General features: G+C 47.0%; 1 protein-coding gene across 1 annotated transcript; it reads left to right on the top strand.

Annotated features, from left to right (window-relative positions):
• LOC141975064 (maestro heat-like repeat-containing protein family member 2B) lies at window positions 1-27,782 on the top strand. Its single transcript, XM_074935231.1, has 20 exons — window positions 1-88; window positions 1,062-1,213; window positions 1,755-1,898; window positions 4,625-4,717; window positions 5,192-5,261; window positions 5,379-5,492; window positions 6,239-6,312; window positions 9,113-9,236; window positions 10,689-10,798; window positions 11,624-11,776; window positions 12,949-13,103; window positions 19,904-20,041; window positions 20,262-20,373; window positions 22,085-22,231; window positions 23,413-23,595; window positions 24,478-24,633; window positions 25,131-25,265; window positions 25,547-25,649; window positions 26,757-26,822; window positions 27,656-27,782. Exons 1-20 carry the CDS (start codon window positions 31-33, stop codon window positions 27,751-27,753), a joined length of 2,385 nt encoding a protein of 794 aa, XP_074791332.1. The 5' UTR covers window positions 1-30; the 3' UTR covers window positions 27,754-27,782.
• The last annotated feature ends 210 nt before the right edge of the window (window positions 27,783-27,992 follow it).

Here is a 27,992-nt window from a genome sequence, read left to right as displayed (position 1 = left end):
ATCCCTTTTGTGGGAGTGATCCTGAACGACATGATCTCCATGTTGGAGTTAGTCAAGGACAGCAGGATGAGACAAGCATTTTGTGGTGGTAAGTGCCAGCACTTCCTGTAGGTGCCCCAAATGGATATTTAGGGGGTCTTGGTACAGATTTAAGTGACTGACCAAGTTTGCAAACAGGCCCTGAACTGTGCTCCCTTCCCTGGATTGCACCAGGTGCTGCGTTCCTTGGCTCCCATGGCACTCAGTGAAGTTGAGAGTGCTCCTTACTTTGCAGGAGGTGCTGAGCATTTGTAAGTTCAGGCCCTTTATGACTCACACATATCGTTTAAAATAAACAGACACAAAGGCTGAAGCTGCCCCTCTGCCAGGAGGCTCCTGGGGGAGGAGGTGAAGGGAGCAGATTTCATTACTGTACATTTAAAAATCCCCTGTTTCCCACTCCTCCACCCATTCTCTCTCCTCAGTTTCTTCATCATCATCATCTCCTTTCACCCTCTTTCTCTGTCTTCTCCACTTCTCTCTTCCTTTGCTTTTCAGGTGATGCTCACTAAGGGGTTAATCCTGTGCCCTTGAGGGAAATGGGAATTTTGCCATCCACTTCATAGAGAACAGGATTGGGCCCTAATTTGTCTTAGCAAGGACACTAGACACACCTACTTTTAGGGCAAAGTGCTCCCCACTACCTTCAAATCCCAGGAAAGCCAATGGCAGTTAGGGGCACTGAACATCTTTCAGACAAACTGTAACTCAGGATGAAATCATACAGTGTTCGGGTTGAATAAACAATAACTGCAGGGGACGAGAGTCTTCAAATGATGGTAATTGAAAAAAGATGGAGAGATGTACAAAGAAAAAAGCCTTTTAAGAAACAAGAAATGGAATGGGGGAAAGAGAAATAGCTCCAAATTGATATGGGATTTCAGCATCTAGTCCTGAACTGAGCAGTAGCTGCCATGGAATTGGAGTAAACGATAGGCCTGGGTGTCTTCTCTGAGAAAGCAACTTCTCCTCATTACTACTATGTCCTTTTCACATTGCCTGTCTTCTCTCCTTCCGTGCAGTTCTGGAAAAATGGTCAAGGGCAGTGAATGTATATTTTATGAACTGGGAAAAGTGCCCATTCCCCAGAATGGGTGAATCACAATTCTGCAATCAAATTCTTCCCTTATATTGTCATGTGACCAGCAACTGGCTGACCTGTGAGGAGCTGGAGGTGAGAATTGCTGGCTTTCTAAACCTTTAGCGGAAATTGTGATGTTACATTCTGTGTGTCTGGCACTCTTTGTGATGATGGCATTTAAGGGTAGGTCCTTTTGGATGGAACAGATTGTCAAGTAAAACATCGAAAACCCATACGTTTATAATGTCACCACATCATGGAAATTCGGTCTGTACCCAGTGTACATGGAGTCTAGTTTTGTGCACCTAATGTGCAGATGAACCCGGGATAGTGGGCTAAATTAATTCCTGGTCTAAGTCCATTCAGCCCCAGTGGAGTTACAGCAGGGATGAGTTGGCCTAGAATGCATACTAATCTGGGGAAATATTTTACCTGGTCTAGTTGTGAGGTGCACTAGAATATAATCCTGACACCAACCCTACGAGTCCTGGTTCTTTACCAGGAAATATTGGGATAGGACCGTTCCGACAGTGGAACAAGGGAAACTGCACTCATTAGAAGTAGAAAAGGTGTGCCTATTGGAAGATATTAAATGAATTCGTAGGAACATAAATTCTGTGTCTCATCTATGCAGCTCAAGCAGGCCATCATCAAAGCCCTTGGTCCCATGATGGGCATCCTGCTACACAAAAAGGGGCCGCAAAATCCGATATTTAAAGAGATCTCATGGCTCCTTGAGCAATATAAGGAGGAAATTGATGTTTTGCACGTCACCAAGGTGAGGTACCACTCATTAAGGTAACTGTCTCTGTGTGTGCATGTATGAACTGCAGGAGGAATTTGCTGCCAGTGGGGTTTCCTGGTCTAGATAGTGACTTGTTAGATAATAAATAGGCACACAAGTTCTGGGTTTATACACATGGTGACCCAGGCAACAAGATTTGTAGGTAACTGCCTCTGATGAAAAGCATCCTCTGTTTCCTGGGGAGGAGGAGAAGGAGATAAAAAACAAAACACCTGCACAACAAGATACTCCCTCCTTGTGATTTCCCAAAACATCCTGTCAACTCTGTGTCTCTCTTTTAGATCATAAGCTCCTCAGAGCAGGGGCTACCATATGTTGTCTCTTGTCGGTACCAAGCCAACTGTCAACGGTTGAAAATTAATAATAAGGAGGCTTGAGGGTCATTGCTTTGCATTGCATAACTCGATAGATATAAAATCATTGCCCGTCTGTTTCATCTACCGTTCTATGCAGTGCTGTTGTAGCCATGTTGGTCCAACATATTGGAGCGACAAGGTGGGTGTGATAATCTAATTGAAGATATTGTCTCACTCACCTTGTCTCTCTATTTCATCCCCCCTCAGTACCACATGAGCGAGAAGTAAGGGGCCATATTCTGTCTTCAGTGGGGCTACACAGTTGTAAATGAAGTCAAGAGACAGCTCTAACTTCTTGGTAGTGATATTTACTCACCGTCTATGTTGGTTGAAGCTTTCTAGTACAGAGTATGTGGTCACTTTGGGGGTTGAAATACCCATGATTTGGAGGGAACCAATGCATCATGGACTTGTTTGATAGCATCAGGGCACTACACAACTGTATAAACATAGTAAAATATGTAGATGGCATCCGAGACATCCTGGAAGCTTCAAGCAGCAAAGGAGAAAAGTGTGTTAGCTGCAGGAAGGAATTTGATTTTCACCTTTTTTTTAATCAATAACCTGGCAGAGGACATAAGATCATCACTGATAAAGTTGGCAGATGAGATAAAAATGGGGAATGGTAAATAATGGAGAGGACAGCTCATGGATTCAGAGTGATCTAGATCACTTAGCAAACTGGGCGCAAAGAAAGAATATGCCTTTAAATACGGCTGAATGTAAATGTATGCGTCTAGGCACAAGGGATTTAGGCTACACATACATGATGGGGGATGCTGTCCTGGGAAGCAGTGACTCTGAAGAAGATTTTGGGGGTCATGGGCCATAATCAGCTGAACATGAACTCATGCTGTGGCCAAAAAAGCGAAAGCTGGGATGCATAAAAAGGGGAATCTCAAGGAGGAGCACAGTGGTTATTTTACCTCTAAATGTGGCACTTGTCTGACGACTGTTGGAATCCTGTGTCCAGTTCTAGTGCCCGCAATTCAAAAAGGGTGTTGATAAATTGACAGAAGAGCCACAGTGACGAAAGGATTAGAAAACATGCCTTACAGAGGGAGAATCAAGGAAGTCAATCTATTTAGTTTAATACACAGAAAGTAAAAGGGTGTGTGATGGGGTTTACCTACCCCGCATTGGTTCAGCAGGGGTTAATCATGCTTTGTGTGCGGAGGAGGCCATGCCCCCTCATCTCTGCTGGGCATGCTTCAGCTGGACCCAGGATACAAAAGAGAGCCGCTCAGCTCAGGCTGGGATGGCTGCCGAAGGGAGCGGAGGCGCATTGCAGGCTCCTGCAGAGAGACTGCCAGTGCTCCAGGATTCAGAGGCCAGCCGGACTGTGGCTGCAGCTGACCCCCAGGCACCCAATGCCAGAGATGGAGGAGAGACCCCAGAATCCCTGAGACTCCCAGCTGCGGAAGAACGGGTGGGAAGCAGCCTAGGTGGACGAAGCATTGATCCAGTTGAGGTAGCGGGCTTGACTCAGCATGCTTTGGAAGGATCCCCGCTGAGTTGGTGGCAGATACCCCTGCGCCCTGGGCTGGGGCCCTGTGGAATAGGTAGGACCCAGTTGAGAAGGGCTCACCACTAGGCAACACTTCCCTGCCACAAAAGGTGGTTCTATCGACTCTGGCCACTAGGCCGCATTGCCCTGCAGCCAAGGGTGGGTCTATTGACTTTAGCCACTAGGCCGCACTGCCATCCCTAGAAGGGCAGCCCGAGTGACTCAGGCTGTTGGGCTGCGGACCCTCACCCAAGGGCTGCTGCACTGATCCTGACCATTAGGCGATGCTGCCCTAGGAGCCCGGACTGCTGTGGTAGCTAGGGAGACTAGGCCAGTTGGGCCACTCCAGATCTACTTCAATTCCTCCTCAACCTGATACCACCCTGATGGGGTGGACCTATCCTGTGACAGGGTGACTTAATTACAGTCTATATAATATCTTACATGAGGGACTCCTATTATCTAATGGGCTCTTCCGTCTAGCAGAGAAAGATGTCACTTGATCCAATGGCTAGAAACTGAAGCTAGACACTTTCAGACTGGAAATACGGCGTACATTTTTAATGGTGAGATAATTAACCATTAGAGCCATTTATCAAGGGCCGAGGCGGATTCTGACGATTTTTCAGTCAGGATTGGTATGTTTTTCTAAAAGCTCTGCTCTGGGAATTATTCTGGGCAAGGTCTATGGCATGTGTCATACCGACCGGAGGTCAGACTAGATGATGGCAAGAATCCGGTCTGGCCTTGGAATCTAGGAATCCCCTGAATCTGCTTCAGTCACTACATATGGCTCCTTTGTGTGCCCACCATCTGACTTTCGCCCTCTGTTGCAGAGTCTGAGCCAGCTCTTGGAGGTCTCTGGTGAATATAAGATCCCTCTACCTAAAGGGAAGTTTCAAGCCATCTGCAGTGCTCTGCACAACCAGGTGAGGAGTGGTTTTGCTTGGATCCCTTGAGCTTAGGCACAGCAGATCTGAAGCATATTAACACTGAAAAATTGATGGAATGATCGTGCAGAGCCTGGGGACCTCCTCATGCCTTACTGATTTCTGCAGGCTCAAGAGTAAGCAGGGAGCGCTCTCATTTTCTTAGCTACTATCCAGCTCAGTTTGTAAAGCAATTTCACCATAAGCCGATTACCAGGGGGAGTCAGAGTTGTAAAGTAAAAACTGTGGCTGGGTCTTGATTAGGTCAGCTCTGCTGCTCAAAACACTTTAGCTTCTCTTATCTAATGTAGTGGTCATTGTCTTTGAGTCTTGCTGTGCATGCAGGACCATCTCCCTGGGGTTCAGACCTCTAGTTGGACCAGCAGGAAGTGGAAGCTTAGAAATTAATTGAACATTTTTCTTTTCCATTGCTTCTGATTAGTTTTTCTTTGACCATTTCCCTTCTTCCCCCAGATCTCTTCTCCAGCTAAGCAGCTCAGCATAGAAAACCACAAAGAGCTGTTCCATTGTGTACTTCTGCTAGGTAAGGGGAAGAGACTCTGAGTTACACAGTGGTTTCTTTGTTACTTCCTTACCTTTGTGAGGCACGGTAAGAAGAAGAGTTCTGCAGACAGTGAGGATGTGATTTCTTCCCTTGTAGCCCGTTCTTCTCCTGATGATCTGCTGGCATTTCTACACAAGCAGCAGGAGATTGAGCATGAGGCCGTTCGTGTGGCGTCTTTAGAGCTCCTGAGAGCTATTGTTGGGGCTCACTGTAAGTAACACAGGAGCAACTGTGCCAGCTGCCCTCTTGGCCGACATGCTGAGGGTTGAGTTGAGGACATCCAGAGCTAAAAGCTTGAGCTACTAGAGATTGAGCTAAAGAACCAAGGCTCTGTAGGCACGGCACGGCAGGGCTGCAACAGACTCATCACCTCTGCACCTGGGGCACAAAGGCTCTAGAACACACAGTCACCAGTGGTTTGGAGATCCACTAAGGGACCAAATGCTGCCCTAAGTTACTCCCATATGGCCCCATATGGAAATCAACAGGTTCAACTAAGTGCTGAATGTAGCCCAAGATATTTGTCAAGGTCTTTTTCAACTTCAAATACAGAAGTTAACTTGGGGCTAATGCATGTTAATAATAATCAGATAAAAATAGAATAATACTCCTGACTCGAGAATCCTAAGTATTATACACTCTAGACTAGATTCTGAGTCCTGTTATGCCGGTGTAAACACAGATTAACTTCAGTCACCTCAGTCTATCAAACCCCTTTATAATATTTCCATCATGGTAGTAGGATGGCACTATTTAGAGAAATGGAATGACTTTAGATTTACACTGGTGCAACTGAGACCAGAATCTGGTCCTACGTTTTCCCCACTGATTCTGTAGAGGAGAGAAGCTTGGTACTATTCTTAAGTAGGGCCCTTTGAAATCCAGGATTAATTCCAGTGTGGAAAGTGAGTGTGTGTGGAACAAAGAAGTACTGTACACCTCTCCTTATCTTTCAGTGCCTGAGACAAGAGGTAAAAAGCTTCTGATTGTGAAGGCAGTGAAATCCACTCTCAGTGATCAGAATGCTACGGTAAGATTGTGTGTGGAACAGTGAACTATTTCAATTTTTTCAGTGTTATGGGATGAATGGATATCTGGGTGGAGCTTTCATTCCGATCCAGATGAGAGACTGCAGAATAGAGAAGGCATGTCATTCTCCTGCCGGTGTTAAATGTATCCATGTTTCTAATCCAAGGAGACAAAATCAAAAGCATAATGGCCCAACTTGATTATCATACACATTATAAGGAGAGTGATCTCTTTAGATAAGCTATTACCAGCAGGAGAGTGGGATGGGAGGAGGTATTGTTTCATGGTCTCTGTGTATATAATGTCTTCTGCAGTTTCCACAGTATGCATCTGATGAAGTGAGCTGTAGCTCACGAAAGCTTATGCTCAAATAAATTGGTTAGTCTCTAAGGTGCCACAAGTACTCCTTTTCTTTTTGTCTTGATACAGTGGAAGTGCCTCTTGTTAAGTTATTATGGGTCATACACAGGTTGCCTGGTCTGCCAGTGTCACAAATGCATTCTTGGTTCTTAGGCTCCCAGGATGGTAAAGGAAAATTTCTATTTAACTAGCTAAGAACATAAAACATAAGAATGGCTAACCTGCCTCCCGCAAAAGAATGGTTCATCTGGCCCAGTATCCTGTCTTCTAACTGCATTGTGTGAAGAAATGCTTCCTTTGGTTTGTTTGAAACCTGCTGCCTATTAATTTCATTGGGGGACCCCTTGGTCTTGTGTTAGGTGAAGGGCTAAATAACACTTCCTTATTGACTTTCTCTACACCAGTCATGATTTTATAGACCTCTAGCATATTCCCTCTTAGTCGTCTCTTTTCCAAGCTGAAACGTCGCTCTTTTTTTAATCTCCCTTGGGTGAGAAGTTATCCCATAGGCCTAATTTTGGTTGCTCTTCTCCGTATTTCTTCCCATTCTAACGCATCTTTTTTGAGATGAGATGACCAAAACTGCACGCAGTATTCAAGGTGTGGGGGTCCTGTAGATTCATATCGTGGCATAATGATATTTGCTGTCTTCTTATCGATCCCTTTCCTAAGGGTTCCTAACATGTTGTTAGCTTTTTTGACTGCATGTTGAGCGGATGCTTTCAGAGAACTGCACACGATGACTCTGAGGTCTCTTTCTTGAGTGATAACAGCTCATTTAGACCCCATCCATTTGTATGTACAATTGGGATTATGTTTTCCAATGTGCATTACCCAGTACAGTACAGGAATCAGGGGCACAGTGTTACCAGATGTGCCTGTTACTTTTGTGGTAGGCTCATTGGTTAGGGTTACTCTTCTTGGGGAGAGGGGGAGGGTCTGTAATTCTATTACTGTCTGCTTATGTCACTTGTGTGTTCCTATGGAGCTCTACTCCTTCCTTCTGCAAGTGCCCTCCCAATGGAGCTACCCTGCAGGACCTCGGTTCCCCAGGGCTGGGTCCCTCCCGCCCTAGAACTAGATGAGCACGCGCGCACGCACGCACACACTAGCAGAGCAAGTCTGAGCGGACCAGGTCCATCAGCCCTCTCCAGCTGATCCTCTCGTATGTCCCTGTGCTCACTGGGCTGGGTTACGCAGCACTTCCAGCTGCTCCCCTCTTATGTGCCCCAAGTTTAACACATCCCTATCCCACTTTCACGTTACAATTGTACTGGTAGTGACCCACTTCATGAGCAAACCCCACAGTATTTTTGGGCACTACCGGGATCTTTAGCTTAGGTAAAAGAAGGGTTGCTGCAGAGTAAATGGGGGAAGCGGAAAATACAGAGTAAAATTTGGAGAGAGAGAGAGAGAGAGAGAGAGAGAGAGAGAAGCAACCAGCTGAACCATAAAAGTTATTTGTTGAATAATAGTGATAACTACACAAGGAGGGCTAAACAATCATAATGGTTACATTTGAAAGGTTAATATCTGAGGAAGAAAAAAAAAACGGAGGGACGGGGGGGGGGGAATCTCACCCACTCCACGAGGCTTGAACTGGTTGGGGTTCCCAGGTGATGGTGGTAGCTCAGGGTCCTGAGTGCTGGAGACAGGCAGAGCCCCCCGCACAATCAGTCAGGAGATGGAATCCCAGTGGAACTGAAGCAGAGTTTGGGTCTATACATCAGAACCGTTACTTGGGCATAGGTAGGGGGTTTTGTAGAGAAAATACAACGGTTCAAGGGAGAACACTAGATTTGTTTATGGGTAAACTGATGGGTTTTCAAGGGTTTTCTTTAGGCTAGACAATAGGAGCTGATCGCTCTTGGCTATGGGTGGTGGTTTTTTCCAGGGAGCTCACAAGGCAACTAGGCTGCTTCAGTATTTTAGGATAACAAAGATTTATTACTAGAATTGGTCTGATAATTGCTGAGCTAGGTGTGTGCAGGCGTAGGTTCATTAGCATCTGGAGCAGGGATTCCCATGATGCAGTGCGTCCCTGCTTTTCTGGTCCCAGAGTTGAGTGCGGTTCTCTGTTCCTCATTCTTCATGCTAATTCCTATCCCATCTTTCATGCAGATGAGGCTAGGGGAGTTGTCTCTGTTCTTCATTCTGTATGCAAATGGAGATGTCTTAATCTTGTCACCCTTCTCCGGAGGGGTCTAGGTGTGACTCCCAACACCCTTCATTGTTCTCTGCAAGCCTTTTCTCTGATGGGTTTTGGTTCAAACAGAGACTGGTGGGGGCGGGGGGTGTCTTTCATGAGTCAGACAGGCTAGATACTGCGCCCTGGTTCCCCAAAAACACAGAGCTGACTGGTCTGAACAATAAGGATGGCAAGTGAAGTCTAGTCCAACTGGAGGCCATTCATTCTTCGTTCTTCATTCTTTTTTCATTAGACTCAGGGAACTTTTGATCGGTTTGGATCTCTGATTGGAAAAATAGCACCATTCAGCTGTGATTCGCTGGCCACGTCCCGTCAGTGGGTGGTTGACTGTATCAGCTGCCTTCTCTGTATACAAGGTGAGGAGACCGTTAGCAGGTATAAGGAATTCTTCACCTTCTTTCACTGTTGTAATGTCCATTTCTCTGCCTATCTAGTTCTTTCTGTCCTGTCTGTTGTTGCTTAGATAACAGAATGGTGGGCATCTTGTAAATACCTCATTAGAAGAGAAGATTCTGATGTGTAAAGAGCCTAGCACACTTTTGGGAACTGTACAACTAATCAATGGTCTGCATACAGGTAGATAAGCGCTAAATTCCTTAGGGCTTGTCTACACAGGGACACTAAGGAAAGTTAATCCAAATGAACTAAAGGTGTCCATTTAAAGTGCATGAGGTAAATGGCATTAAACACATGTGTGGGTGCTCGGATTCTGAATTAAAATGGGCCTTATTAATTGTAGTGAATTCCATGAATGAAACTAACCTGAATGAAGGCCACTTTAATTCTAAATAAGTGTGTCCCCATAGGTGTTGAATGAAGTTTAACTAATGCATTTTGAAAATGAATGTGGATTAGCTTTCTTGAATATCTCCATGGAGACAAGCCCTTGGTACTAAACATTTTCATTCTCTTTCCCCTGCCACTGACTGTATTGGAGAAGTTTCCTGGAATAATTCTGTAAACAAAAAGTTCTTCCAGCAGCCCTCTGTCATGAGCATTCAGAGCTATTGGAGTAAGTAGAGGCCATTTTTCCCCTTTGTGAAAGAGTAGGATATTCTTTTCACCTAATGGTTAGATGTTAAAGGATAGAGCTTGGTTATCGTTTAAGGCCATTTCCAATGAGGGTGACCAGACAGCAAATGTGAAACCTCGGGACAGGGGGTGGGGGGGGAAGGGGAGTCTATATAAGAAAAAGACCCCAAAATGGGGACTGTCCCTATAAAATCGGGACCCCTGGTCACCCTATTTCCAATTATTCTTAATCAATCCTAAAAACAGTGTTGGTGATTCAGAAACAGAATAAGGGACTCCAACCTTTGAATGTACAACATAGTAATCCCAGCATTGTTTAGAAGTGACTGATGAGCCTGGGTTTCTTGCCGAAGTTTTTTGTCTATCCCCGTCTCTTTTACAAGGAGAGTTTGGGGGAGGGATTCACCTCTAAACTGGAACCTCTGATCTACCTGCATGAGTTGCACTTGAATAGGAGCTGAGATGTAAATAGTGAGAGCAGAGAGACTACTGAAACCAGGCACCCACAGAAAGCTGCTCCAAGCTGAACACAGAGCTTGTTCAATCCTGGATCATTCACAATAACATACCACGACTGGCAACGTTCAGACATTTCAGGGTGTAATCCCGACTCCATTCCAGTCACCAGGAGTTTTGCCATTGACTTCAATGGGGCCAAGATTTTACACTATGCTGATGACAACATAGCACATGGATCCTCCCGTATGAAGAACCATGCAGTAGGGGTTCAGTTTCCTTAATCGTTACAGTACTTTTTCTCCTTTTCTCCACTCCAGGCCAGTCCATAAACCTGGGCTCAGCAGAGGAGGAGTTGAGATGTCTCCGTGAAGCAGTAACAGCTCCAGACCCCGAGGCTCTGTTTCAGGCATCTTCCAAAATGGCCAGGGTAACTGACTCAAAAAGCTTGTGCGGATGTGCGAATGACCGGCCACCGTTCATTTGACATTTGCTCTTTCATGATGCCTTTCCATACTTGGAGAGAGCTGTTGGAGTGGGGCATTGGTTGCTAGTAACCAGCAAGATGCTTTTCATAGATGTGTGCTCTGAATGCCACGTAAAAACCAGATTCCACAGAATGTTGCACGCCCATGAAAATGCACACGCACACATGTACCTATCCAGCAGGGCCAGCTCTTGCTTTTTCACTGATCCGGAGCGGTGAAGCACAAAAAATAATGAAATAAAAGAGCCCCCATGCCGCCCTAAGCTTGGCTGGAACACCGCCCCTTGCAATCTGCCGCACCAAGCACGAGCTTCCTCGGCGGGAGCCTGGAGCCAGCCCTGCCATCCAGCCATCCAGGAGAAAAACTGTGTTAGTGGAACATCAAGCTGAGAAACCACCCAGGATTCATTCTGTCACCTTGTGGGTTTGCCTTCGCCGATATTTGTGTGCACGCCTCTCTTGAGTGAATTCTATGTGCTGTAAAAAGATGCAGTGTATGTAAGAGACTACAAAGGGGAATCTTACCTCCTGCATATCCAGTACAATGTTGTGCTCACTGTGCAACAGAGTCTTTGCCTCTAACCTGATATCATTAGTGTAGAAGACAAAAATGTAGTCTATAGACTAGAGAGAGAATTGTAATCCCAAATGGCGAGCTAGACAGGAGGCTAATTCACCATCTGCTGATGCATGTATCTTTTTTTCCATTTTTAAAAGTGCTGGAGCCAAACATCATTGCGGTCTCTCCTGTTTTTGATTTGTTCCCAGATTGTTAGTGAGTACTTTCCCTCGGAACAGGCCACAGACTTTATTGAGGCCACATTGGGTGGTCTGCTGTCTGCTAGCCCCACCTGTGCCGCGGCAGCTGGACTGTGGATGAAGATCATCCTGATGGAGCGTGGAGATGCCATGCTGGACAAGGTAAAACTGGGAACTGGAGAGCTTTTCTGCCTGAACTCTAGGCTTTTTGATCTTTGCCCTCATGTGTAAGGAAGAAAAATCTTGCTGTTTCTCCCCCTCGGACATAGAGTCGATTCCATCTCTGTTTCTACCCTAAGATAGGCAATGGCAGAATCAATAGCAGTAGACCGAGATAATCCAAGGGAAAAGGAAGATGGTTGGTTGTTTATTGGTCTAGCTTGTTGCCACAGTATTCAGCCAAGAAAGACTTGAGAAAACAGACTCTGGGGAAAATACAAGAAGACAGAATGACTGGCACTTGGAGGCCTCCAGGTATTAGGAGGCCTATGGTTAAGGGCTACATGGATTAAAAAGAGCACTGGGCTATTGCCAGCCTCTTGCCAGGTTTCTGAGCCTGGGCTCCTGCCCGAGCAGGAACAGCTCCACTTTTAGCCCCATCGTGCAAGCCCCACAGTCCCAGGTTGACCTGAGCTCTGAAACTCAGTGCTGTGGGATTTTTTTTGCAGTGTAGACCTACCCTTTAAGAAGAGAAGGAGGGAGGGAGAAAACTCTAGTGTCTTTGGGATCCACTATTTATATGCCTTATTCTGGAGCCCAGTGCATTAGGGCTAGATGAAAGGAGCACTCCACAAATCTTCTAACAAGGCTGGTGAAAGGCCTCAGGACAGGGAACCCTCGCAGCAGAACTGCCATGTTTGCACAGTGTTTTGAAGATGTGAAGGGCTAGGAATGAATATGAGAGGTAGTCCCCTGTTCATAATCCCAGGCATTTACACACTGTCTTTAAAGCACTTGCATAGTTTGTGCTTGTGGTTGTTGATGAGCTCTGCATTCTTCGAGGCAAATGGTCAGATTTGGCTGCTTAAATCACACCTGCAAAATCTGGGCAAGCAAAGCCGCCTTTTGTGCATGTGAACTGGTTTATGTAATGCATAGCTGGGCACCACCACATTAAATTACCTGGTATGTCTATGTGTGTGTCAGTGTTAATTTTTACAGCCGTGAGTGGGCAATTTGTGTGGGTTCAAGTTACGCAGACGTATTTGAACATTTGCTTCTTGAAGTGAGGCATTTCTAAAAAAGCAGCAAATGGCTAAAGAAAGGTTTTGATTCTGTAGACTGAATGGAGAGAAAGAAAAAGGGACATTTCTTTCTGGTTTTGTTCCTTCCAGGTGCCCGATATCCTGGCTATACTATATCGCCACATGCCTACTATCCAGGAGGGCAGGTTGAGGCAGTTCCTCGTGGAGGCAGTGTCCATTCTAGCTCACCATCACCAAGAGGCAATGATCTCCAGCCTCCTCAGCAAAGGTCTGCCGATGGACAGGTATATACCGCTACCTATTGCATTCATCTTGGTAAAACATGGATTCCACAGCTTTACTAGGAGATGTAGGGCTTCATTTAAGCAGCAGACAGTTTGGGATCATTCCTAAGGGTTAATAGCCTGGCTCTTTCTGCAGGAAGGTCCAAGAACATGTTAAGGTGGGGTGCGGAGAGAAATTAAGTGTCATTCTGTTTCCATTCATTAATAGCTGCTTTGACATCCTAAAGACCTATCTTTACTGGCATAACTGGAGTGTATTGTTGGAAACATCTACCTCTCTAGACGCCTGAATTGAGCTCACTCTGGAAATGAGCAGTGGCTGTTGGTTTCCTGGTAGCATGACAGCTTCAAGTGCAAATCCCTGGCCGATTGCAAAGACTAGGGTCAATATTATCATCAGACCTCTGCTTGGCATCAGTGAGGGTGTGGCTGCTAGAGCAGAGTTGCCATCCTTGGTACTTAAAAGTGGACTGGAAGCAGATCCATCATTTCGTTTAAAGATCCCTAACTGAGTTATCAGTTATCAGTGCTGGAATCTAAGACCATAAGAACAGCCATACTGGGTCAGACCAAAAGGCCATCTAGCCCAGTAGTCTGTCTTGCGACCGTGAGCAGTGCCACATGCCCCAGAGGAAATGAACACAACAGGTCATTGTCAAGTGATCCATCCCCTGTTGCCCAGTCCCAGCTTCTGGCAAACAGAGGGTAGGGACACCATTTGTGAAGGGGACATAGGATGGCCATGAATATTCGTTCTCATAGTTGTATGTCCATCGAGTAGGAATCTGGCTTTTTTTTCATCCACTTGCCTTCCAAACCCTAGATCTTTGGGAGCCACATGCTCATGATTCCATATTGACTGGGAAGTGGAGAAAACAGGAAGTGAGGTTGGCGTTCTGCGTCCTGTCCTTCTAAAGTCTAGTATTAATGGTTAGGCTGCAGGAAGACTAGGTCACTTAACTTAGTTCTGTAACTGGAAACTCAATATTGAAACACAAGGAGAGTTAAAGGAGGACAGGACTCCTAACTCTCTCATCATAGGCAAGGAGAACATTTGGTCTTTACTAAAATATGACGCATTCAGTGTGAGCCACAAAAGTGTCCAGGGCTCACCTGTAACTTCTGTTAAACTACAGTGACACCGCTGAGCTGTGGAGATCTCTGGGGGGAGACCCCTTGCTTGCCACTCAAGTCCTACGAGCCCTAATAGAGAAGATAAAGACTCCAACAAGAACAGAAGGCAGCATCACCTCAGAGACAGAAATTGACAGGCATTTGGCAGCTGCTGAACCTCTCTCAGTAAGTTAGATGACAGACACGTCTTTCAGGCTTTCCTGTGCCCTGTGATAATCCTGCTGATGGAAAGCAGGAAGTGTGGTATAATATTGGTGTGTGGGCACTTCTCCTCTGATGGACTGTTTCCCTGAGTCCGGCTCTGCTGTCTGTGGACCAAATACGGCAGTTTTAGCTACGTTACTCATTTCCTTAATACTATCTGGCCATTAGAAAGTCTTTGGAGCAGGTTTCTCACAGTGCTTTGCAAATCTTCCTTTGGACTCACAGCATGCCTTGGGAGGTCATACACATTTGTACAGATGTGGGAAAGTGAGCCACGAGTTAAGCAAGTTGCTCGCTGTCATTCAAGTTACTGGCAGAAGGGAGAATTTAGTACAGCAGATATCAGACTGGGAGAGAGGGTGCGATGGTGTTGGGAAGAGATCTCCTTTTTTACCATGCTCTCCTTTCAGGCAACATGTGCCATCTTTGAGGTGGTGTCAGCCCTGCAGTCGAGCAAAGCTGTGCAGGAACTGCTCCCAGAGTTGTTTCCTGTTCTCCTGCAGCAGGTCAGCCAAACCCTTGGACAAAAGCTGCCTTTGCCAACGAGAAGCAGCCCGAGCAAAATCCGAGAAGGGCCACAACTTACGGAGGGCAACCCTTGCCGGTAATTAGAAGGAAGGGAGAGAAACAAAGAGAATTCCAGTAGAGTTGTGTGACGCTCCCCAGGAGTTCCCAGGGTTACGAGGCACCTTACCATCACATGCCCTTCGAGTGAGGAAGTCTTGTCTGTGCCTGCTGTGGGTCAGTTCCCTGAAACTACCAGGCTCCGGCAAAACAAACGCTGCCACCCAGGCCTCCTCAGACCTCAGTCTCTTTGTACAGGTTAATGACAGGCACACACCAACCCCCGAGTCTTCTGACCATTCCGTAGAGTGTCCAGACCTTTATCCACTGAACTCCCACAGAATGATCAGGCCTGCTGTTCCCAATGGAACAGGACACACCAGTTTATTACTTCTACTTTAGACTCTACACTAGATACTTATACTCTGTACTGCAAAACTCACAGCACCTAGATATATTTCTAGTGAAAACAAGAACCGAGATTCTCAAAGAACAGAGATTCCAGTGACCGTGAGTAAGAATGCAAGCCAAAAATGGTTACATTTCAAATGAAATCATATCCTGCTCCTAGAAACTAAACTTAACCAACAGGTTAACCTCCTGTCTAAAGATGTTTCTCACCCAAAGTTCTCAACCAAGCCTGATCGCAACCCCTCTTTCATGAAGCAAATTCGCGGTCCATCTACTTCCTAAGTGAAAGATGTCCCCCAAATAGACTAGAGCAAACCTTTGATGTATACCCCAAAATTGGGTCCCCACCCCCTGTCTACTTCCTGCTACTTTTCTTTCTTTGAAGTTCTCACAGTCCTTCTCAACTGAATGTGAACCCTACATGCTTAATGTACATGTAAACAAAGAGATGGATAAACATTTCTTGCCTGAAAGAAAACCATTTTGTCACCTTTCCTGGTGACTAGTCCCAAGACACAGATCCTAAGAATGTAATTTTCAATGCATATCCATGACTCTTGACACAGCATCTGTACATGCGTTTCACAATGATATTGGTGACATGGGCTTTTATTTGAGACTCATGGGGCAATCTTTTAGTGAGCTAGAATGTACGTACCAGGCCCCTCGGCACCCACTCTGTGCTCTCGCCAGTTAACACTAAGATTCCTGAGTCCTCAGTTGACTTCAGCTCTGGTAGCACATTCATGTACATTTCCCACCAATCTGACAACATTATTAGTTTCTCTTCTTGTTGTGTTTCTTTATTCCATGCCAACAAGGTGCTCAAATTACAGACTTCATGGTTTTATAATGTCTCTGAATTTTCCTAGGAAACCAGGATCTCAGCTCTGTTCACGGATGGGCAGCAGGTATCAAATAAACATAAGGAAGTACTACTTCACACAACACACAGTCAACCTGTGGAACTCATTGCCAAGGGGTGTTGTGAAGGCCAAAAGTATAACTGGGTTTAAAAAAAAAAAAGAATGAGATAAGTTCATGGAGAACAGGTCCATCAATGGCTATTAGACAAGATGGTCAGGGATGCAACCCCAAGCTCTGGGTGTCCCTAGGCCTCTGACCGCCAGAAACTGAGACTGGACAACAGGGATTGGATCATTTCATGATTGCCCTGTTCTGTTCATTCCTGCTGAAGAAGCTGGCATTGACCACTGTTGGAAGACAGTGTACTGGACTAGATGGACCATTGGACTGACCCAGTAAGGCTGATCTTATGTAGTGGCCACAGTGGGTCAGGTTTTCAAGATGGGTGCCTCAGTTTTGTCCACAAAACTTGAATTTGTTCAGATGGATGGGTACCCAGCTGGTGCTGCAGACACGAGTATATATTCTGCTCATGCTGTTGGCCCATGTGCAGGCCCATTTTAGGTACCTATATGTGACGGGGTGGTAGGCTGTGCCCCGGCCTCTTCCATGGACACAGACTGCTCTGAGTCCCTCCAAAGTGTTCTAGGGATGCCTGCTCCTGAGATGCTGGTGGTAAGGGCTTTGATGACTGTTTGACCCCAATGGATGATCTTAAGTCACCTTTACGCTTGACCTTTGTTTTCTTTCTCCTCCCTCTTGTCTATACTTTCGTGTCTAGGTTCCTCCAGCCCCTTTACGTATATTTCCTCTTTACCTGGCCCTTCAGGTTTTATTTCCACCCTCCTGGGCCTCCATACCTGCCTTGGTGTCCCTGTTAGAAAGGGATTCCAGCCTATGCCCAGTCGAAGGCAGTGGGGCAATCCATCCACTACCCCTACATGTTTCTGCCTAAACTTCCCCTTAATTTTCAGAGTCACCTCTGCCATTGGGCAGAATTTATTGTCCCCATGGACCTGGTATTCAGTTTTGATCCTACCTCTGGGAAGTATCCAGTGGGGTTTCACTAACTCCTGCCTGATTAGCAAACAGGATGAAGCTGTGTCCATTAGTCCCTTTGGTGGCTCCTCCCTACCCAGACCGATACGGTAGGTACTTTCTTTTTTCTTCCCTGCCTAGGAGTCTTGTCCCAACCACAAAACTGGGCAAACCCACAGTCCATTTTCGGACAGTCTCTTTTTAGATGTCCTTCAGGTCCATGTCGGAAGCACACCGTAGGCCAAGCTCCCACTACAGTTCCTTGAGGCTCCTCCCTCTTCTTCTTGCTGCCCTTCCCAGCAGTAGGCACTCTGGTCCTTCTCAGATCTAGTCCCTTAAACCACTGATTCACTCTGGGAATGTCCGCCTCTGCAAATTCCTCTCACTTTAACTGTGGGGTCCAGATGAACTGGCTGGCGCCACAGAACCCATACTCGGGTATGCTCAGGGAGACTCTGAAGAAACTTCCAGAACCATGGAGTCCATGATCTCCCCCACAGTCTGAGTATCTGGCCTTACCAATGAGTGGCCCAATCTTTTAATTTCTGTCCAAATGCACAGAGGCATAATCCCTCAATCCATCTTTCAACTCTACATTTCTGGCAGTACTTTTCTGTGGACAGGCCCCACCTCGTCCAGCATGGCTGCCTTAATCATGTCATAATCTCTTGCCTGCTCATCACTAAAAGCCCTATATGTGCTTCCCCGGTTAAATAGGGTGTCAGCTGAAGGGCCCACATTGTTCTGTCCCTAGGAGGTCTCACTGCTCCTCCTTGAAGAGTAACCAAAAACACATCGGGGTTGTTCGCAGGTCCCATTTTACAGTCTGATCTCCTGTGCCTGGTTTCCATTTCCTGTCACGGGACTCACCAAACTTTGGAGGAGTTGTTGCCAGACCTGGGCTTGCTCCCGTATAAATTCCTGCCGACTCTTTTGCTGTTAAACCTCCCAGGCAAGGAAAGGCTGTTTTTCTGCCTGCTGGGATTGTTGGAAGGTCTGTCGGGTCCTCTACACCAGTGATCTCCAAACTAGGGTGTGCGGGATGATCCCGGGGGGTGCGTGGGAGCAGTAGCGCCGCCGGACTGCATTCCGCCATTTTTTTCCTTTGGCAGCAGCTCTGCACGTCCACGGCTGGTGCTCCCCTCTGGCGGCCCGCCTGCGGCGGGTCTTCCATCGGTGGCGTGTCTGCGGCAGGTCACCCTGGGGGTGCGAGAGCCAAAACGTTTGGAGACCACTGTTCTACACCAGCAGTTCTCAACCGGGCCGGTTTTAGGGGGTCTGCCAAGCAGGGTTGGCTTTAGACTAGCTGGGGCTCAGGGCAGAAAGCTGAAGCCTTGAGCCCAGCACCTGCACTAAAGCCCCAAGCCCCTGCACCCTGTGGGGTTAAAATCTGGAGCCAGGAGCCCCAAACTCTGATGCCTGGCGGGGCAGAGGCCTGGAACTGGGCCACGGAGTATTTCTAGCATGTTGAGGGTGGGGGGAGGCTCAGAAACGGAAAGGTTGAGAACCCCTGTTCTACACTTCTCTTTGCTGCTTCATCACCCATTTCAGTGTTCCCTCCATCACCTGGACTGCCAAACCTCTACACCGGCTTCTCCAACAGGCTCTCCATTTGCATAGATAACAGGGAAATCCCTGATGAGCCCCCAGCTGTGACAGAGAGGGGTGTTACACCCCCACGTCTTCCACAAACACAGACCGCGTTGAGACTTTTTTGCTTGTAAACACCAACGTATAGTCTATTTAATCCCCCTACCAATACATAGCACCTTTATATTGTATCTCAACTTTCTAAACTCTTCTCCAAAAGTCAGGTGGGGGGTAAGGTGTTTCCACTCAGAGACCTCACTTTGTCAGGCTCTCCTAGCTTTTTGTCTTTCTGTTTCTCTTAGGGTGACCAGACAGCAAGTGTGAAAAATCAGGATGGGGGTGGGGGGGGGGAGGGAATAGGCACCTGTATAAGATAAAGCCCCAAATATTGGGACATCTGGTCACCCAAGTTTCTTTCTCTGTCTGTTCCCCTCAAAGGGCTCCTGCCCATGTCCTTTTATACAGTTTCCCTGTTAATGGAATGATTGGTTCCTTGACTCACTAGCCCCAATCTGACCTCGTAATCGGGTACACCTCTATCCAATTAGGCCTTCTGTGAGGAACCGAAGTAGTACGAATAGTGACCAGAGTGCTGACTCAAGTGCAAACCCTCAGCACTCTGTCACCTCATATCTGGAGATATGACCCCAAAATGTCCATTAGTGATCACCACACTCTATGCCCCCTGTTTCTGGGTCCTGATCATGTATCTTTTCCATATCACTGTACTCTGCTAGTGCCCATACTCCTTGCAGAAAGAGAAAAAGGACTGCAAAATTTTGTCCCTAGCAAAACTAGTCCTATGAGATGTATGAGACTGAAACTTACCTCCCAGCATCAAGTCCTTCCAGGGACACTGGTGTCCAGGACATTGCCAATGGATGAACTGCCGATTGAACCGCAGACCTGAGAAGTAACCGGGGCTTCCTGACTCTCTGTTCAAGCTGCACCTTCCTCCTGATTGCTGCAGTTCTGTGCCTCTCTTTCCCCAGGCTTCCTATCAAAGCATTAGAAGTTGTGCTTTTCAAGGGTGGGAATGAGAGACTGGTGAGAGCGCTCAGGAAGCAGAGGACTTGGACTCTTGTGGAAAACCCCAAGACTCACCATGAGGGAGTGTGTCTGCTGGTGAGGTAAGAGATCTAGGAGGCATCATTTTATCCTTGGGAATGAGTAGCCAATAGAGTGGCTGAGAGGGAACCTCCCATTTATAGCTTTGTGGGCGGGGAGTGCGGGGGTGTCCTGGGTGGAAACACACAGCTCCCACTCCTAGCTATCAGAGCTGTATGCTCAGAGCAGCTGAGTTTTTGAAGTGTGCAATCTAGCCCATGAGCAGTTTCTTTTGTCTTCCAGTATTCTGCTAAGATCTGGACTCATAACACCTGAGATCATACAGAGCCTCCTCCCCTGGGTGAATTCCCCCTCAGAAAACCACCGAGTCACCAGCACAGCTTTCCTTGCCCAGGTAAGACACAGGGCTCTGAAGAGCAGTTTCACCATTAGACTCTTGTCTGCCTTTCTTTCGGGAGTTGTACAGTTCAGTTCATAGGAGGAATTGTCATTTTAGACAGTAGAAGAGGTCCTCCTTTATATGGAAACCTCACCAGGAACTTCACGATACCTTTCTGAGTCCTTCTCTCTCTGTGGTTTTTATTGCCGTCATTGCCTATACTAGCTACACAACCACAGGTGCTGGCTGAGAGAGATACGGACAGAGTTTGGATGAGTGGACCTCTTCTGCCAAGTCCTAGTGCTGATCCTAACCAACAGCTCCTGATTTTGGTTTAGCTCAGCACATCTTCTGAATGAACCGAGCGTCCTAATACTACCAACCAAGCAACCTACAACTACATTAATGTCTATCTTAGGTTCTCATTACTCTAGTATCTGAGGACCTCCAAACTCTTTAATGTCTGTATCCCCACCACACTCCTGCGAGGTAGGGAAGCACTATGTTTCCTATTTTACAGGCAGGGAACTGATGCACAGAAGGGCTAAGTGACTTGCCCAAGGTCACACAGGAAGTCTTTGAGGGAGCAGGAAATGGAACCTGGGTCTCCTAAGTCCTAGACTAGTGTGGGGATACCTGCTGGAGCATCCTCCCTTTCCACAGTCTTCCTCCAACATCTGCATCATATTTCCCACTTATGCTAAGCAACTATCTTTGGGGCTTATCTGGTTCTAAGAAAAACAACCTCTCTGTGCCTGTGATGAGCTGTACCTGGGCTTTAAGGCTCCTTACAGGAGGCCCCGTGGTCCTACTACACCCTGCCCCAGGAAAAGAGCCCCCAATCTGGGTCTGTCTAGAGAGGCCTCATGAAAGCAGCCAATCCGAGCCCCTCAGGCTCGGCTAAAAGGCGCTGAAGGGCTTTAGCAGGTCAGTTCCTGGCAGGAACTGGAGGGGCAAGAAAGGGCGCTGCTCTCTGGCCACAGAAATTCAGGGGACAGCCAGAGTTTGATTCTGGCAGCCTTTACTTAAGCTGGGTTTTCAGGAAGAGAGTCCCAAAGAACTTTAACCCTGAGGTGAGGGTGAAGCTAAAAGTGGCCGGTAGGAAGAAGCGACAATGAACTGAAATCAAGCAGTGCCTAGCTCCTGTTTATAGGATCCATGGTTTGGAACCCAGAGTTAGGAGCAGGCCCAGGTTCCCCTACCACCAACAGTGGCCTAAGCCCCATGGAGGGGACAATGCTAATGGAGAGCTTGAACAAAGGGCAGAATGTAAAGGACCCAGAGTTGGGGCTGGAGACCCTAGTGAGGGCAATGGGACTGTTCTTGACTACCCCAGAAGGGGTTCATTTGGACTTTGGGACTCAGCCAGAGGCCTGAGCCCCGGAAGACTCACTGAGGACGGCTGGCAGGGTGCACCAGGGGTGAGAAAAGGACTGTGATACCATACCCAGCCACTAAGAGGCTCTCAAGAGGTGAGTGGATCCCTATTCTAGTGCCCAAAAGGAAAGCTCCATGTTTTGTAGACCTTTCTCATTTGTGTGGAATACTAAAGTTAGAGTGTATTATGTGCCAAGTATCAGAGGGGTAGCCATATTTGTCTGTATCCTCAAGAGTGGGGCTGTAGGAGGACTCCTTGTTGTTTTTAGTGTATGACATGTCTGCTCAAATTCTATTCCCAATCTTAATGATTCTATTGGGGCTAATGGACAGGTTGATTTTCTTTCAGCTAATGAGTGATCCCATGCTCAGGGAGAAGAAGTTCCTTAAGCCAGTCTTACACATCTTGGAAGAAAAGTCCCATGATAGGAACAGCATTGTCCGGCAGATGGCTGTAAGAGGCCTGGGAAATTTAGTCTATGGGGCGCCTGAGAAGGTAAGAGAGAATACTGACTAGAATGCAGCATAACTAGAGAAACCAAGGGAAATAGTTGTTCGGAGTTTACAGAGGCTGCACACAATGCACTAGGCCAAATTCTGCTCTCTCACATACCCGAGTAACCTCTTTGCAGTCAATACAGAGCAAGCTAGATCCTTTGCTAAGCTGGGCATAAGCAAACAATCTGTGCACTTTAATATGACCATGTGTAAATGTCTCCATCTAGGAACAAAAAATGCAGGCCATACTTACAGGATGAGAGACTCTATCCCAAGAAGCAATGATGCTGAAAACCACTTGAGTCATGGCAGAGAATCAGTTGAACATAAGGTGTCCCAATGCGAAGTTGTGGCCAAAAGGGCTGAAATGATCCTTAGAGGCAGAAAGAGAGGAATCTTGACTAAGAGTAAAGAAGTTCTTTTCCCTCTGAATATGACACTCATGTGAGCACGGCTGGAATGCTGTGCCCAGATCAGGTGTCCACAATTCAAGAAGGATGCTGATAAATTAGAGAGGATTCAGAGAAGAGTCCCAAGAATTCTCAAAGGACTGGAAAAGATACCTCTAGTGATAGACTCACGGAGCTCAATCTATTTAGCTTTACAAAGAGAAGGTTAAGGAGTGACTTGAGGACAGTCTAGAACTACTCACATGGGGAACACATTTTGAGAATGGGTTCTTCCCATTAGCCAACAAAGGGATAAGAAGATTCAATGGGGGAAAATGAAGCTAGACTAATTCAGACTGGTAATAAGGCATTGATTTTTAATGGTAATTTTAATTAACCATTGGAACAATTTACCAAGGGTTGTAGTGGATTCTCCGTCACTAGCAATTTTAAAATCAAGATTGAACGTTTTTCTAAAAGATACACTCTAGTTCCAACAGAGACTATTTCGGGGAAGTTCAATGTTATGCAGGAGGTCAGACCGGATAATCACAAGGGTTCCTTTTGGCCTTGGAATCTAAGTAACTAGGAATCTAATAATAGGATGACACAGGTGTATTATGGCACCAAGTTTGGCTCATTGTAGCTCGAAGCTGGTCTGAAATATAGCTATAGGTCTCCGGGGGGTGGGAGGGGGAGATGAAATCCCCACAGTTTCATAACTGCTAAAGAAAACGTATTAGAAGTGTGATCAGTGATAAGTGTTCTTTAATGTCGTATGTTTGTCCAGGTGAAAAAGCACAAGAAGTTTCTTATGGTCATACTGATCAGGGCCTTAAGTGACCCTTTCAGTTCTGAAGTCATTGGCGAGAGCATGAAAGCAGTGGCCAAAGTCCTGAAGGAGCTGAAAGAGAAGGACATAGGTTCTTCCTTCAGAGACCTCACCCAGCGGATCCGGACCTACTTTGACAATGTATGTGACCAGAACTCTCCAGCCCCAGTTCAACCGATCTTGATTTAGACTCCATTTACTCCCTGGGCATTGCTCATGTCAGAGTGAAGAGATGTTTCGGCCCCAGGGAAGAGAGGTGTTTTACGGAGGAGGAGAACATTAGGAGGATGGGGATGACATCCCTGCTCCCACAGTCTCCCCCTTCTGTTCTTCTTTCTTGCCACTGAGAACCTCAAAGAAAGTCTGAATACTAGATTAGGTAGCTAGATAACCATGAAAAGTGGGTTCCAAGGTACAATAGAGAGTGTTGGGCCTGCTCTATACCATTTTTACGTGAGAGGGTTGGAATGATTCCGTTTTGCAGAGAATTTTGAGATTTCAAATTTTGGTTTTGTTCCTATTTGTGGGAATCCCTCTCCCCAAACTTCAAAACTCTTTGTGAAACACAATGACTATTCTCAGCCGAGCTCTGTTGAAAGCCTTGGGTCCGGGCAGTCTGCTCTCAGACTATCCCGGTGCTGGGAACCCAGGAAACTGTGGGAGCTAGAAGTGCCAGGGAGTTGCAAATTTGAGAGCCAGGGTCCCAGACGCTGGGGGTTTGGAAGCCCACGATCCCAGTCAGCCTGCTAGATGGGCTTCCAAGGAGCTGAATGGGTGCACTGGCAAGACAGCAGGCAGGTTTCTAAGGACCCTGCCTGGCTTCTGGAGGAATTTCATCCAAATGGAACTGTCGCTAAAATAGTTTGATGAATCAGCAAATTCGAATCAAAAATTAGTTCATGAAAGTGTTTCCGACTAGCTGTAGTTGGAATCCCTCGACTTTAGCGTAGAAGAGATGGCTGTGCGAGGTACATGATGTGATTGTCCCTTAGTTACTAACTTGTGGGGCTTTCTTGGCTGTAGGAGGACGATGCTCTTCGTTTATTGTCCTTTGTCCTATTTGGCATCCTGGCCCGCCTGACCAAAAGAAAATGGAAGGGCTATTTCGCCGAGCAGGTTAGACAGAGCTGGGTCACACTTCTGCTGCACCTGCAAGACCCGAACCCCAGGGTTTCAGTGGTAAGACCGAGAGTGACTTATTTACTAAGCCAAAGGAATTTTCCTCCCAATGCCAGGGGAGCTCTGCTATTCCTGCCTGCTCTGGAGGCCCAAATTCTCCCCTCAGTTCATTGCCCTCCTGCTGAGTCAGTTCCCGCCAGGTTGGTCCATGGCTGCCTCACCAGAATCCAGGATAGGTCATGGGTCTGAGCCCGACAGCTCTCTATTCCTGTCTGTCTCTGCATCCCAGGCCCCTGCCTCCCCAGAACAGAAGAGAGACCTGGTGAAGCAGCTTTCCTAGGTAGATCTGTTCCAAAAAGACATTGATGCTACCTCCAGGTTGCAGTGGAAGCTCTCCCCTCTATTAGTCATTCCTGCATGTTTTCTGCCAATTACATCCAGATGAATCCCTTTTTATCCTGGAATAGATGAGCAGTCAAGCAGATGAGTTCCCTTTGAATGACCATAGCACTCAGTAGGGAACAATGAAATGGTGTGACACGCTTTCTTTTTTTCAGGAATGCAGAGCTACGTTTCACCTCTGTGTCCCGTTTTTGGGACTGAAGAGGCTCCAAGCTGCCGTGAATCAACACCTTGATGGTACAGCCGAGCTGAAGCCTGAAGAGCTCCAGGTGGACATTTGCAGACACCTTGTGAGTGAGCTGTTGAAGTGTCTGAGATTCTTGACTGGAGTGGCATGTGGTGGTGTAGAGGTGTGGGGAGGATGTGTGATGGGTAATGGAAATAACGGTCAGAGTGGGATATATGACTGAGGGTGACGGGAAATGTAAATCTGCCACAGATCCCCATTTTCCCCACGTCCACCCAGTCACCTGTTCTTTCTCTGATTTACCTGTGGCTCGTAAAAGCATGTGCTGGCAGTCAAAGGGCTCTTCTAGCCAGAGAGAGCTCATGTGTCCCTGATTTCCTCTAGGCCAAAGAGAATGCCGAGCTGCTGGAGAACTTGTACAAAAGCACCATCACATACTTCTGTAGCAGCTGGGAAGAGATCCGGGCAGTTGCAGCCAACTTAGCTGGTGAGAGATGATGCCCAGTGTCCCTTTTGGTATTCCCATTGAGGGAGAGAGAAAAAAATCCCACTGTGCAGCACTGAGCTGCCATTAATCTCTCTGTGCCTCAGCTTCCCATACATAAATGGGGATGTTAATATCCCTATCTCTCCAGTGTGGTGGTCGGAGGAAATCATGACTTGCTATAAAGTGCTTTGGGATTGTTGCAGGGAGAGCACGGTGCAGTCATTTAGTCGTAGAGGCTGGGACACTGTCTCATAGGGCATGTTTACACTTGGAGCTGGGGGTCTAATTCCCAGCTTGATGAGACATACCCGCACTAGCCCTGAGTGCTAAAAATAGAGAGTAGCTGCGATGGCAGGAGCAGCAGGAGGTTTAACCGCCCCAAGTATGATCCCATCCAAACCCCAAAGTCGATTCTCAAGGTGGCTAGCTCCTCCCACTGCTCGTGCTGCTTTAGCTACATTCTAATTTTAGCATGCGAGCGCTGTCCGAGCTAGAGTGGGCCTGTCCCATTGAACTGGGAGTGATCCCCCTCGCTCAAAGTGCAGACCCACCCACAGTGTTGCTCAGTGCTCTTCACTACTACTTCATCATTGGGAGGCATGCAGCCCACCTGCCCTCAGCGCCTGCTGTTTCAGGTTCCTGGCCACACCACCTTGTCAAGGAGGCAAAAGGTTCCTCCGCTTTGGCCCTGTGCCCTCTTCTCCCAAGCATACCCAGGTGAGACAGGCAGGCATTGTGGCCTAAGTCTCACCTATCAGTCACCTTGTGGGATCCCTGCTTAGAACTCACTTATTCCTGGCCCCAGTCCTTTGCTCAGACCACTAGACCAAGACACTAGCTTAGTATGTCTCCAATAACTGACAGCAGTGGCAAGAGGAACACAGACTCTTTAAAGCAAATGGGTTTTGTGTAAACATTCTTAAAAAAAAAGTCTTTCTCATTCTCTTCAGTGTGGACTCTAAACTGCACTAGCATCCTCTTGCCCACAGCTCACCCTTAGGCCCACAGTAGGAGAGGCCAAAGACCTGTCTAGGGGCTGCTAATATCACTTTGCACTCAACAAGGGAAGGTTTTATGGTTGTTGTTTGTTTTCCATTGTGTATTTAGGCATCATCCTGGAACACATAGACAGGCAGCGTATGAAATGGCAAGACCTGGAACATCTGCTGATGTGTAAGTAATAAATACAGCTGAAGTTCTGCTCATCCGTGAGTTCTAAAGGAATTTAGCTGACAAGCAGCAGTAACCGATACCACTGGTGCAAAGTGCATCAGCCACACACCAAAGGACAAATTCACTCTTGCCCAGTAGAAAGTCAGCTTTAATTTCCCCTGAAGGAGGCAGCTGCAGAGGGTGTGATGTGAGTCCGTGCATCTCCTGGTTGTTCTGGCAAGGCCCCCTCCGCAGCCAGTGCTATCCACTCTTTGGGCTTTATTGGCTCTCTGTGGACTCCCCAGGTGAGGAGAAATTGTAGCCACTTTCTGCTACTCCCAATTTCCCACCAGCAATTTTTCTTCCAGTAGGTGCCCTGCATCCTGCACAAACCAGCTTGGACCTGGCCTCTGTTCAATTCCAGGGTTATTGGAGCTCAGACAGTGGCTCCTGAATAGAGAAGGAAAATAAACTTAAAAGTGGAAGCTATTGAAACAATGGACCTTCTTCCATTTACAGCAGAGTGGATGACTTTCTGGTCGAGTCAGGGCCTCCCCGCTTGTTGGGAGCATGGAAGGGAGCCAATGGAGGAACCTAAAGCTTTCTTAAAATTGGAGAGCTTCTGTAGCGTGGTATTCAGAGGTAGTAAGTCTCCAGCTATTTCAGGCACAGGTGACAATATGAAAAGTGAGGCATATTCATCTCTCATGTATTTTCCATCCCAATAGAAGGACTGAGCCCAGTTTCACATTTTACCATGTGATCATTCTGCTCTGGTACTTCAAGATTCTGTGGTCACGCTTAGCTGTGATTTGACAGTCTGTACACTAACATGTTGTCCTCTGTCATTTCAGCTCTCCAGGTCCTCAAGAAAGACCCAAGTCCCTCTGTCCAGCTGGTGGCAACTGAGGTCCTAAATGACATCTGTCCTGGCCGAGTGCTTGGGGAATGAAGCGGGAGACAAAGAGAACAAGGCGCTCCAGTAGTAGAAGGGCCCTACCGTCAATCAAACGTTAACCCCACCCTTGGCCCTCGTAAGCCTTGCCCACCGGTCACTGGAAGTCCCAAGCCATGAGGTATTACTTCCAGGGTCAAGGCAGACAAATGACCGGAAGCAACGTGTGTCATGTGACCCCTCTAAGAACTCCTCCCATTGTCCTCTACCAATCGGGATGGGTTTTGCCCTGATAG

The sequence above is a fragment of the Natator depressus genome, chromosome 20, assembly GCF_965152275.1.
Source record: "Natator depressus isolate rNatDep1 chromosome 20, rNatDep2.hap1, whole genome shotgun sequence".
Lineage (NCBI taxonomy): Eukaryota > Metazoa > Chordata > Testudines > Cheloniidae > Natator > Natator depressus.
This window is presented reverse-complemented; position numbering and strand designations above follow the sequence as displayed.

Bases quoted from the DNA above. Each gene is read 5' to 3' on its own strand.
- LOC141975064 (XM_074935231.1), top strand. From the start codon at position 31: ATGATCTCCATGTTGGAGTTAGTCAAGGACAGCAGGATGAGACAAGCA. The intron at 89-1,061 runs GTAAGTGCCAGC...CCTTCCGTGCAG, and splicing joins GAGACAAGCATTTTGTGGTG to TTCTGGAAAAATGGTCAAGG. The intron at 25,650-26,756 runs GTGAGAGATGAT...TTGTGTATTTAG, and splicing joins AGTTGCAGCCAACTTAGCTG to GCATCATCCTGGAACACATA.